General features: G+C 36.5%; 1 protein-coding gene and 2 long non-coding RNA genes across 3 annotated transcripts; 1 reads left to right on the forward strand and 2 right to left on the reverse strand.

Moving 5' to 3' along the window:
• The first annotated feature begins 6,613 nt into the window (after positions 1 to 6,613).
• On the forward strand, positions 6,614 to 8,030 carry LOC126792785 (transcription factor PRE6). The gene is made up of 2 exons (XM_050519263.1): positions 6,614 to 7,068; positions 7,474 to 8,030. The coding sequence occupies exons 1-2, from the start codon at positions 6,931 to 6,933 to the stop codon at positions 7,624 to 7,626; spliced, it is 291 nt and encodes a 96-aa protein (XP_050375220.1). The 5' UTR covers positions 6,614 to 6,930; the 3' UTR covers positions 7,627 to 8,030.
• A 3,319-nt stretch (positions 8,031 to 11,349) lies between these two features.
• On the reverse strand, positions 11,350 to 12,143 carry LOC126792789 (uncharacterized). The gene is made up of 3 exons (XR_007671950.1): positions 12,046 to 12,143; positions 11,871 to 11,977; positions 11,350 to 11,756 (listed from the first exon to the last, which is right to left on the reverse strand). It is a non-coding gene; the product is annotated as an uncharacterized LOC126792789 (long non-coding RNA).
• A 90-nt stretch (positions 12,144 to 12,233) lies between these two features.
• On the reverse strand, positions 12,234 to 12,916 carry LOC126792788 (uncharacterized). The gene is made up of 3 exons (XR_007671949.1): positions 12,707 to 12,916; positions 12,429 to 12,546; positions 12,234 to 12,343 (listed from the first exon to the last, which is right to left on the reverse strand). It is a non-coding gene; the product is annotated as an uncharacterized LOC126792788 (long non-coding RNA).

Consider the following 12,916-nt stretch of genomic DNA (forward strand, 5'->3'; position numbering starts at 1 on the left):
CTTGGAAGTACATGACCTCAAAATGTATTGACATGGAGAATTAGAGCTGGCAAATAGGTACAAAAGCCCGAGCCCCGTCCGATAAACACATAATTTTATATTTTTATATAAATATTTAAATAATTATCATTATTATACTTTTTAAATTAAAATCTCTTGATTATTTCATTATTTGAATTACAATATTTCATAAATATTATTAAAGTAGTGAAGAAAATATTATTGTTTTAACATACGTAACGTTTTAGAAATAAAATTATGAAATATATTACAGTATTTTATTTATTTTAATATTCTAAATAGTTATATATATAAAACAAACATTTTAAGTACATAATATTTTTTATTTTAATTATGTCATATAATGCTAAGGTGGCGGTCGGCTTCTTGGCCCGACATGAACTTGGGCCGTGGGCTGGGCCGGCTTTAATATTTAAGCAAATAAACCAGTCTAAGCTGGTACGATAAATAAATTGACCGGTCCGAACACAGCATAATCACGATTTTGGCCCGCTTAAAATGGTCCGGCCCAGCCCATTTTACACCTCTACGAAGAATTATGTCTTGGTGAGGTCGAAATCAATTCATGATGCAGGTCGAGCTGGACCGTCCTAATTTGGGCTACCGAATTGATAGAGCCCGAGGCTGTTTATGCCATTTTTATAAAGCCCAACAACGCAAGATGGTATGTAAAACTGTAAACATAATCCTCGAGTAAGCAAGTTTTGCAACGAAAAATTACAGACAACCGAATCATAACAAAATTTTTGCCCTTAAAAAAATGAAGGACCGTTGAGGTGCTAGAAGTTTCTGAGTCGAAAGTATCTTGGGACCCTGAAAAGAGTGTTCAAGTTTGTCAACAAAGTTGGCAGAAACTTTGTTTCCCTGGAGACATGTCTATTCACAATAATTCTTTACTGTACAGTGATTTGATAACCTTGGCCACTTGGCAGGTCCACATTGCTAATTTGAAATATTACGAACCCCAACAACGAGGAAGCTCTTCAAATCTAGAGGTTGTAATGAAATCACTGATCATTAGAATCATGAAGTGTTCTTCCTAGTTCCTCCTGCGCCATAAGTTCATAAAGCCGAAAGCCGAAGAACAGTTGAAATCAGATGACGAATTTGACAGTTAATAATTTGGTTAAAACCTGTCATTGGCCTGAGAGACAAAGCTTCGGGTCCTGATCATGTGTGTATGGTGTAAATTTATGCAGGAAAACCAGAATCCGGTTGAAAGTTAAAACCTACTTTACCATTTCGAAAACGTTAGAGAAGATGGCCTACACCAACATGAACGTGAGGGGGGGATCACAGTCACATGTCTGAATCTGGTAGAGTAAGGAGATATTGTTTAACGAAGTAGATGGTGACCTACCTCTTGTTTGTGTTCATAACATTATGCAGCATCATAATAATGATTATCTGAAACCACACAATACTACAATGGCCAATGCCAGTGCTCATCTCTCCCCCATGCATGTGTTTCCAAAATTTCAATTCATTAAAAACATTACATGTGCTTCATGGCATCGATGAACCCATAAGATCATTTACGATATCTTAATGAAATCTTATCTCCGAACTTCATTGGCTGATCCGAGGTGTCATTGTATGAATATAAGAGAAGTGAAATCATTTGGCATCGCTCAATTTTATGTTTGATGTAATTTTCTCGATAAAATTAAATAAGAAGAACATAGTGTTCGATAAATTGTCTAAACAAATAAAACTAATTAGGGTGCAAGCCACTAAAATGCCTTTAACCTTCTAAATCTTAGCACAAAGGGTAGAGAAACTCAATGATTCCACATGCATGGTCAATTTGCAAACACTCTAGATCTTTATTTTTATTTTGGTACAAACGAGACCAAAGGCCTAAGAAAAAAAAAACAGAAACAAGCCAATATAGCTGATCTTAAAGCTCATATTCTTAGTAACTCTTAAAATATCATCAATGATAGTTTCAGTAACAAGGCTAGGTGGCTCATGCATAATGCAAACACTTACCATTAGCATGTTCGAAATTAATGGTGATTAGTTACATCAGTGGACTGAGGTAGGCTAACTTTAGGGTCTTATGATGTTTCACATACTTGAGATAGTCTTCAAGTGAAGAAGGAGGTCGATCGAAGCTCGAACATACCCACGTGGCTAACAATCGCCTACACAAGGAGAGATACGAGCCTTATATGGAACAATGGGGGTCGATCTTTAACGTACCCCATCTGTAATATTTGTGTCTTTTTGTTTTGCCGCTCTATCTGCTTCTTGCTTTGACATCTTTGGTGCCCTTGTTGGCTCGATTCTGGGGAATTCACTCGACCTGTCACATGCAGAAACGACGTTGTGAGATCTATTTGTTCTGTCTTGTATCAATCTGTATTCATCTTATTCAACCTAAAATTGACTGAACAATTGTAAAAGGAAAAAAGATCGAATTGAGGTCATGGAATCGTTGGTAGGGTTTGGTTTCAGTGATAAAGATGATTTACTCGTACGCCTGGAAAATGAAATCAGAAGTTCAAAACTATTGTTTTTGAGCTTTGAGCAGCCCACAGGATCGATCAGAGTCCGGGGAGGCAATACAATTCTTGATTTCTGACGATCAACAAAGTGTTAATAAGAAATCATGAGTTATGACTCAAACTTAGTCCGACGGCTCAATCCAACAATATTAGGTGTTAGTTGTAGTGTCTATTATTACTACCAAATTGCAAGCCCTTGTATATCAAGAGAGGCATAAAATGACAACAATTCATCGCATTGCTTTGAGTTTGGGTCCCTGATACAATCTGCCTAACAGCCAATGTTGCATGCATGGTGCCCTCGAATGAATAATTCTTCTAGACATAATTGAGAGTCAGGCCCGAACCTGATGTCAGTGATGTGAGACTAAAGAGGCAACAGCCTCAGGCACCAAGGTATATGGGGGCACCAAGGCATTCTAAACTCATACATACATATATATGGGTGTAATCATGCATAAGCTTTAAGCATATGTATAAAAAATTCTCTATATTCCTCAAATTTCAGGTAATATGTATAAGTTTTAGAATGTAAGAAAACACATACATGATGGTTTAGGGTAAACAAGAATAAAACTCTTAGAAATTGATTTTCTTGATTGGACATACTTCACTATGAGTTGCTGTTGTGTAACTAAATCTCATATTATTAGTAATAATTAAATTAATATTAGGTTAGCTTATAGGGATATAAAAGTAGGTTTCGAGCATAGTGGGTTAATCGAACGGATTTTTCATTTTTCTCATATGACCAAATTAGAGGGTACTATTCTTGTAACTTATCTCAAGTCTTCAAATCTCAGGTCCAGTCCTGTTGAGAGTCGATCAGAATTTTAATTTGGTTGTTTCGTTCATGCCCAAATAACTTGTTGATTCATCAATTGTGCCAGGAAAAATAAACTAGAAGAAGCAGAGGAAGAAGATCTATTAATGACTGATTGTTACTGCCAGAGAAGACACGTAAATTTAGCCGCTGCCGGCGTCGGCGGGTAGTGTGAAGCACATCAATTAGTCTACCGTTAACTTTGTATCAACTAATGATTCAGTTCACCCCAAATCCCATGCACAGTGTTATTAGGTTTATTAATGGTTCGTTCATATATGATTATACGTACACTCACTTACGTCAAAGAATTTCCATAAGAACAGAAAAAAAATACTATAGTAAAGGAAAAGGTGCAACGTGATCGGCTTTGGCGTTATCGTTCTGTCTCCATCCCATCAATAAATTTTTGCTGGAAACTTCTAACAATTTGCGCTAGTCTTCTTCTGCAGCTCTCTCCGCGCCGGCTTTTTCCTTTTGTTTTTGTTTCTTGACCGATCGATAGATAAGAACATGTTCTGGTCTATATTCAGTGCCCCTCCCCTCCTACGGGTCAATATGGTTTCATGCATATAACAACAACATTTAAATGCTTTGATAATCTTAATCAAGTCACAATTATCTTGCCGCATACAGTTTCTTACAATGTACATGACGTCAAATGCGGATCCAGGGGCAAGGCGCCCGCAGATTTTATTATGCCACTTTTTATTTTATATTTTTCTTTTTCCTACATTTGCTCAACCCAAAAGCCTAATTTTTTTTATAATTGACCAAAAAATCAAATACTCTAACTTCCCCACTTATTTTATAGTGTAATGGACCTTCTATATTATTGGATCAAATTGTTCAGGTCCAAAATCTTATACTCTTTTTTATTATGTTTGACTCTTCTATTTTAATGTTTACTAGTTTAGTTTTAGATTCATGACTTATTCATTAAATAAATTTACTTTTTTCATTTAAATTTATAATTGTGAGATAAAAAAATTTATAAATGAACATCAGATAAAATATGATCTCATCTTATACATAATAATATATCAAAATATAAGTGTGTAGATATTAATTTAAAAGAACTTATTTCTGATGAAAATTTCTGACATACCTAATTTAAAGATAACATAGTAAAATATATATATATATATATTTGCGCACAAATAAAAATAATTTTTTTACCCCTACTATAAGTTCCCGTACATCTATATGATATACGTCATGCATGCGTTATTAGGGTGAAAACTTCATCATCAAACACTGGCATAAAATTGGTTCACTGTTTTCGTCAAAATTATTCTACAACGTAACTTTGACTGACTTGAGAAATCTATTGAGTTTAGGGATAAACTAGGAGTCTAGGACCTTAAGAAGAATCTTAGACCTTACTTACAAACGTAATTATATAAAAATAGTTATTCCAAGCAGAATAGTATGAGATTACACATGCATGTACGTGTCGAAATTTTCGCTGGAAGGTCCAAGATTATATTAATTTCTACCAGTTCGTCCGTCATGCAAATATTGTTTAGAAAAAGTGAAACGAGAATGGTTTCAATAGTAGTAAGATGGAGCTAACTTTCAATCCGACTAGCTAATATCAGTCCTAATATATTCTCATATATGTTTTCGTCAATCGCCATGTGGAGTGATGAATAAACCCAAATGTAATTTTGGTTCGTCGTGGTGTGTTTGGCCACAATAAACGTGAAATTAACTAAAACCGAAACTTAACTGTGCTAGCTAGCTAGGTGCATGCATAGTGATTAAGTTAGTAACATGTTCGTTCTTCGTTGCAAAGTCATGCCACTCATGCGTTCGATCATAAAGGAAGTCATTGAACTAGCTATAACTAACTTGGCCTTGGTTTAGGACTCATATGTCATATATATGTTGCTATGACATATGAGGCGTGCTTGGTTTTTGAGTGATATACTGTTGCTATGTTAGTTACGTTGGATTCCTTCATGTCAAAGACAAGGTGTAGTAAAAAAGGGCAATAGGATTTACATGCAGTAGTCATAATCCCAAGCCCTAGAGCTTAATACCGGTCACATACATCGACAAATGAACTTTGACAAAACAGGGAACAGAAAGCACGCCTGAAAATAATGCAATACTTCCCCATTAGCTGAAATACAATTAATCCCTAATCCATCTACAGTGCGTTATATTGTTCATGGATTAACTTAACCATGTGCGCCATGCAATCAAAGAGTAGAACCAAACGCATGCCCAACCAGTTAATTACCTTAATCTTCTTTTTTACTTTTAGGTGAAACTATATCAAGTGTGAAATTGAAAAGAAGCTCTGCGAAGCACAATTACGGGTAATCAAGACAGTATTAATCAGCAGTATGATGCTGGGAATCCGGTGCAGTTTGAGACGAGGAGAGGCGCACGTGCCGTGCTGTGAGCCGATTTAGAGAGAAAACATGTGGGGGAATGGAAATGGGAATGGGATTGCATTGAACGATCAGATTGGTCAACATTCAACAATGTCGAAGTTAACCAATTCATCGCTAGTATCCAACTTGGATCTTACACCTTATAGTTCTCACCCAAATGAACGCAGATGAGCTTCACGCCTCTTACTCCATGCGCATCAACCTTCAGCGTTAAAACAAATCATACAAGAGATCGAGTGTACAATGTGTATTATATTATATACGCTTGTACAGGTAGAACACTATTGTTGTTTGAATTGCAAGTTAATATATATAATTATATATGGATGAGATTGAAATCAACAAGAAATGTGCATGCTATATCATAGGAATGAAACGTACACCCACTGAAATACTATATCATATCATCCTGATCATATCATTCCTCTGACATTATACTTTCCATTCGAACAGACATTATACAATTAGGGTCCATATGCTTAATTTTATATGATGTATTATTGTTCAAATTTGAAGAACTGGAGTGAAAAAAAAAAGATAACATGGGCTTGCGCGCTGGGACTGACACAAAGAGGCCCCGAACGTTGGGTGAGAAACAAGCACATTAGCCTTAACCCACTTGAACCCTAACCCCAGTTTGGGAACACACCCAAAAAAGACAGTATGGCGTATCTCCCATTCCCTCAATTCCCCTATTTTCTTTCTCATATTCATTTTATTTCAAATATTTTTAAATTGAGTTTTATCCCCCTCCCTCTCAATCTTCTCGATCACCAAAACCCTATATAATAACAAGCCTTAGCCCACTGCTTTCTCCCATGCACTTGTCTCCCTCTTCCTCTCATATCCCACAACATAATTACTTCCATCTCTCTCTCTACCCTTATCTAATTCCCTTTCTCCATAAGTAGCTGTCTCCTCTCTCAACCATTTCCTCCATCCTTTTAACTCCCTCATTCCCTTATCTTATATATATGCTCTGCTTCGATCTGCTCTGACAACTAAACTACCACTCTTGCTCTTGCTGCTCGCCTCAGGTCTTCTGTTTTCCTCAGGCCATATATCCAGTTCCTTCATTCCCAAGTCTATATATTAATTGAACTACTACTGCTCCTTCTTCTTCCCTCTGACAAATAAGTAACTGAAACTACGAGAGCAAGTCTTTCCAACAATGTCTAGCAGAAGATCATCGCGTTCGAGGCAGTCTGGCGGTTCCAGGAGTAGCAACATCAGCGACGACCAGATCGCTGATCTCGTATCCAAGTTACAGCAACTTCTTCCTGAGATTCGCAACAGGCGCTCGAACAAGGTATGTACTTCGATAATAATATAAATGCCAATAATATGGATATTGTTTTAATAAGTATTATTCTCTGCTCTGCAAGAGAGTAATGTCGAGCAGTTATTAGTTATAGTTAGATATGTGTATTCCCTTTTGTGTGGTCTTTATTGTGTTGGCCTTATAAGAGGGTAGATAAGTCACACTCACCGCACATGCACAGGCACCACAGCTAGCTAGTCCTTCTCTCATGCATTCATTTATTCCATCTGTAGCCACAACTTGCAGGTGTGGTGTGCTGAGGGTGTGGGTTGTGGGACTCCAATTGTTCCCCAACTCGATCCCAGCTCATTCATATGCATTGATATTTGCCTCGCTTATAATTTTGGTCTACGTCAAAATGCTAATTGTATATATGTTACTGGGATTTTGTAGGCGTCAGCATCCAATGTTCTGCAGGAGACTCTCAACTACATCAAAAACTTGCACAGAGAGGTCGACGACCTAAGTGAGCGCTTATCTCAGCTTTTGGCGACGACTGACATGGATTCCGACCAAGCAGCCATTATTCGGAGCTTACTTATGTGATCATTCATTATCAATCGGCGATTACTATTATTCGATTCTACGTATAAGCCTCTCTTTTCGGTATGAACGTATGGTCATCAACGAGCTTACTCATATAGTGGCTGCATATATTATGTCTGGCTAAGCTATAGCTAGGGTTTGCTCATTAGCCGCAATTAAGAAAGAGTTTACGCATGGATGGACATCTTCATCGGTCTCCATGTATCACGTGCTTTCCAGTCTTGTAGCTAGTAACTAATTAACTTATATATAATAAAGGACTTTTCCTTGTAGAAGTTCTAACTAATGTTGTGTTGAGATTTCTTCAAATTTCTGTATAAATATATCCAGCGTGTCACTTTATATTATACGTACACACCTATATGTGCCTTTTGTCCCACACAAGTGAATTCATTATATTATCCAAAATTTGTTTGATTGTGACACATATAATGTATGAATAGTATTGAACTAAATGAGCAGATATATAGTAATCTTCTTTGTTTTCTTGCATTATTCAATTTATTCTTTTAAAAATCTTGGATGTGGAGCTGTACGTTATATATAAAGCAAGAGATTGAGGGTGACAATGTCGATATAAACATGTGACATTACCCCATAGGTGCCAAATTTCGTAACGAGGTTACACCAAAGATGAATATAAGCTCCGATATATTCATTGATTCTCTCTTCCGGTTTTAGTTTTCTCGAAGTTTGCTACGGCCATTTGTAATAATCCGATTTATAATGATCGGAGATGGATCAACCTGGCCTCTAGTATTGTAGTCCATGATTTAACCATATGTTTTCGTCTAACGATTAAGTTAAAGTGCTTAGTATGCAGAAACTTGTTTATGGTTGCATGGCTTTGGTATGGTCCTCCAACAATTTCTCTTTATGTTATATATATATATATATATATATATTCAGTTTTCAATAATACTATAGAGGTGGGAAAGTAAGTATCCGATCCGTAGCATTTGTTTCAGCAAAATTAAAGTGCAGTCATTACGGCAACTAATTCGTACTCAAAGCACTTTCAAGTTCATGCTTAATTTAATTAATTGGATGATGCACGAGATTAAAGAGGGAGTTCCCTAGCTAGCTACCAAGAACTTTTAAAGTGATCAATATCCCATGTTCCTCTGTTTTAGTACTTAGATCACTCCAAGTGATTCCACAGTTGGTGGCCATGGAAATGAAGCAATGTGGATGGGGTTCTAGCTACTTTGTCAAAAATTAAACGAACGAAAACCTAAATCAGTCACATAATTTAGTCTTTAATTAATGTCTTTAAAAACAAACAAAAAAGTTCAATTAATGTTGACCCAATTATAACCCAAAAGAGTCAAATTCAAGCCCAATAAAACAATTAACGAAACCTTATAGAAGAGAGATCTAGCTAGCTGCCTTAAAAAAAGATCTAGCTAGCTAGTTAACTGGTTAGTAAATTCTTAACCATATTCTAAGTTAGGTTATTATGTTAAACCGACTTAGTAGCTAGCGTCAATAATTCTATATATAGACCATAAGTAAATACATAACGCCTACTTATCTACGCTGTTAATTAGAGCTACCTATCTTGAACAATAATGTGTGAAATTGTAATCTATCTATATTGACCTTTAACTCTAACACTCTTCAGTTAACCTGCTCGACCGACAACTGATCAATAATTAGCCACATTTCTAATAGGGTTTGCAAGCGTGATTAAGACCTTGACATGCACGCTTTCGACAGCACAAGCACGATTACATTGCACCATAATTATACTAAACTGCTCGAGTTCATCAGTCACACAATTTTTCGATGGGCTTCATAATAAACCCAGCTTCTAGTATAATTTATGCCCAACTCGGCCCACAATTTCAATCGGGAATAGTTAACACGACTCGCAACAGAGTTGGCAAAGCACAGGTTGCTTCGTCGATCACCAAAGTTTTGAAAGCTCCTCTTCCTCCTCCTTGATATACAGAGACTTTAATAACAAATGTCTTGAATTTCTGAACACATGCATATAGATATATCAACTGCTTTTCTTTTCTTTCTCAAAGCTGCTAGAATATTTGTATAGAGGCAGTTCTTGGTTTCCATAGATACATTGCAAATAAACTGTTCATGCAACTAAACCAGAATTTTAACAAGTCATGCATTAACTATCAACACAAAAAAGTTCGGCTTATAAGCTTCACAACATCCATCCTCATGTTTTGTATAGGTATACTATACAACACAAAAATCGCGTTTGTTCTTGTTTTAAAGGTCATGAAGCTCTTCTTTATAAGTAAAATGTAAGGAACGGAACATTTAAGATGAAGTATATTAGTGCATAAAGTGTGTGTACATATATTTGAGCTGATGATGTGATGATGTACTATATCACTATATCATATGCATGTGATAGTAAGAAATTGGAGATAACTAATGATGACAATTGAGTAAATTATAACAACTTCTAAAAATAATGTAGCCGAAGTAGCCTTAGTGCTTCTTAGGTTTTCGCCAAGTCATCTACCTTCTCTTTTGGGCGGGAGTTTCTGAAGTTGTGGAAGGCTAATTGTCACATACCAGAAGGAAAAATGACCGTATTGAAATGGTAAAATAGAAAGTTAACAAACGAACAAACGAACGTAATTTGACTTGAACACTCGAAAACTGAAAAACTGCTTAAATTTTTCGCGAAAGGAAACAAGCTAACAAGTTTACAATGAAATAACCTTTACATTTCCAACACAAAATAATTTTACTAAGATATACGCGAGCTGTACAACAAGGTTTCAAATAACGGAAATAGAAGTGGGTGTCACCAGCCCATAACTAAAAATAATACAAGCAACCCAAGATAAACAAAAATGGTGACAGAAAATGAAATCACAACCTCGAAATAAGAGGTACAATGTACGAACATCAATAAGGGATAATATACAAAGGACTAGTCTAAACATAATGACTTCAAATGAAATGTACTCCTAACTTCTTATATCCTAAGCCCCGAAATAAGTCCAAAAACCTGTAAGAAATCTAAAGTAGGGGTGACCTTCATCCTCGCTCACCCAGTGGGGTCAGCCCACCAATGTGGTTTAAAAGTAAGGATGGCTAAGTTTTATGAAAACTTAAAACATTTAGATATGAGGATGCTCTTTAAATCATTTAATATGAAACATGATAAGTTTAATAATCACGGGAAAACAATGCAAAACATGCATGATGACCATCAATAATATCAAGTCAGTGGTGACCAATTCTAATGACTATGAGGCGAAAAAGTCACCTCTTAAGTCAAGGCCGACTTCCTTCGTTGAAACAACAAATGAGTGAGAGTGTCAATTTAATGGAATGCCCTAAATAATACTGTAAGGTATGAATCCAATAATAAACAGGGCATTGCCCCTCCGGATATTTATGGTTTTCGACACCGAGGGGTTACCGGATTACCGGGCCTCATACACTTTTAGGTATACTCACTCACAATCTATCTGCCTATCCTCGGGTTTTAGCATTTCTAAAATCATATATGCATTTCCAACAATAAACATCACCGAGACATAGACAATGAATTTTAACGGGCACGAAATACACAAAGGGGGTTAGCTCACCCCACTTGGAATATGTGAAGCCAATGCTCAATCCCAATCCTGCTTCCGCTCAGCTAAAGCCTTCGCCAAGCATCCAAGTCTTGGAATAATCGATAAATGAGCGACTGTAAATATAAAAATAATTTAAATGTCGCTACATGGACGAAATAAGAGGTTTGACTCCTTATTCCCGGTTTGACCAAAGTGATGGTCAAATATCGATTATAGCTAACTATGGTACCCACTTATCGACATATTTCTTTGAGTACTATCGAGTACTCGTATCTATTACCTTAGTCACACTCATACAAATAGTTAACAAAATTAATATGTCAACAATATAAGGTAGTGTAACTTACGACTTAGGTTTTTAAGTCGTATTAGCTATAAACCGATATCTCTAAAATTACTAAGGACACCCAAGATATATTTCCCAATTAGAAACTTGTCATAAACATAACTTAGAATGATGGGAAAATCTACCTCAAGGGCCTTAGTCAAAGAGAACATATTCTTGTCGGAAAGTTGACATCATTGTCGGAGTCCTCCTTTTTCCTTCTCTACTCAAAACCAAGGCTGCACAAATTCATGTACAACCTTCTAAGACATCTACTTGGATAATCTATCCATATTTCTTTCATTCCAACTGGAAATAAATCAAGGAAATTATCCAAAGGAATTGGCATTTACCTAATGAAGTTTCGAGAGGAATGAAGTCAATACAAGTTGCTCCTATCCTCTCTGTCCTTCAATTCACTTTGTGGAAGTGTCCTGCTCCTCCTCTTCATTTCCTTAGACTAGGATGAAGACATACAATTCAGTATTGTACTCCAGGGTCGAAATGCAAGGAGATCAAATCAATTACCTTCTACACGTTTGTGAAGGTAAAAATGGATGACTGCAGTACGTTCTTTGTTCCTCTTTGTAATTGATGTTCAAGTCTTTTAGTCCTTCTCCGTTTCCTAAATTGAGACCAAATGCCAGCAAGTTAGAACTTGAGTCTAGCTTCACGATAAAGGGATGAAAATATTAGAAGCTTACCGATTTATAAAGCTTCTGTATCAATTCGAAAATTGATCTCTACAGCCAAGACAGAGGTAAAGCGGCGCTGCTGCCTTTATCTAATTCATGGCTTCAGTTCCAAAGTGTAAATCCTTCTTCTCCTTAAATATAAATGTTAAAGTGAATTAAAAGTGAAGTTCCAAACACAGAGCCATGAACTTTCGAATTTGGAACAGTGAAGCTTACCTCTAAATTCGTGATTCAATGAAATCGAATTGACCTCAGTCCTGCAGTCGAGTTCCTCCACAACTTCTCTTCATGCTTCCCTTAACGTTCTAATTAAACTCTTATTCGATTCGATGAGCTACATGGAAGGATTTCAAGGAAGATATCGCCGATATGAGCATGCAGAAGAAAAGAATTCAAAATGACTCTAGTTCCATTGAACTAAAAGCTAGAGAATTAGAGAAGGATTTGAGTTACAAGGAAGTAAATATTTCGATAAAATGTAAGTGATTTCTTACCTAAAAACTATAGAGAATCATGATCCAATCGAATTGGAAGATGATGAACAATGGAGATGGAGAACTCAAATTTCCAATCCCTTAATCTCTGCTCCAATCATCTACATGTCGACATAGGGAGGATGGCGCCGTCGAGACAAGCGTATCTGGAGATCCCGGCGTCGTGCGGTGGCCGGAGTTCGCCGGACCAGTCGGGTTGACCCGTCTGCT

The sequence above is a fragment of the Argentina anserina genome, chromosome 4 (genome assembly GCF_933775445.1).
Source record: "Argentina anserina chromosome 4, drPotAnse1.1, whole genome shotgun sequence".
NCBI lineage: Eukaryota > Viridiplantae > Streptophyta > Magnoliopsida > Rosales > Rosaceae > Argentina > Argentina anserina.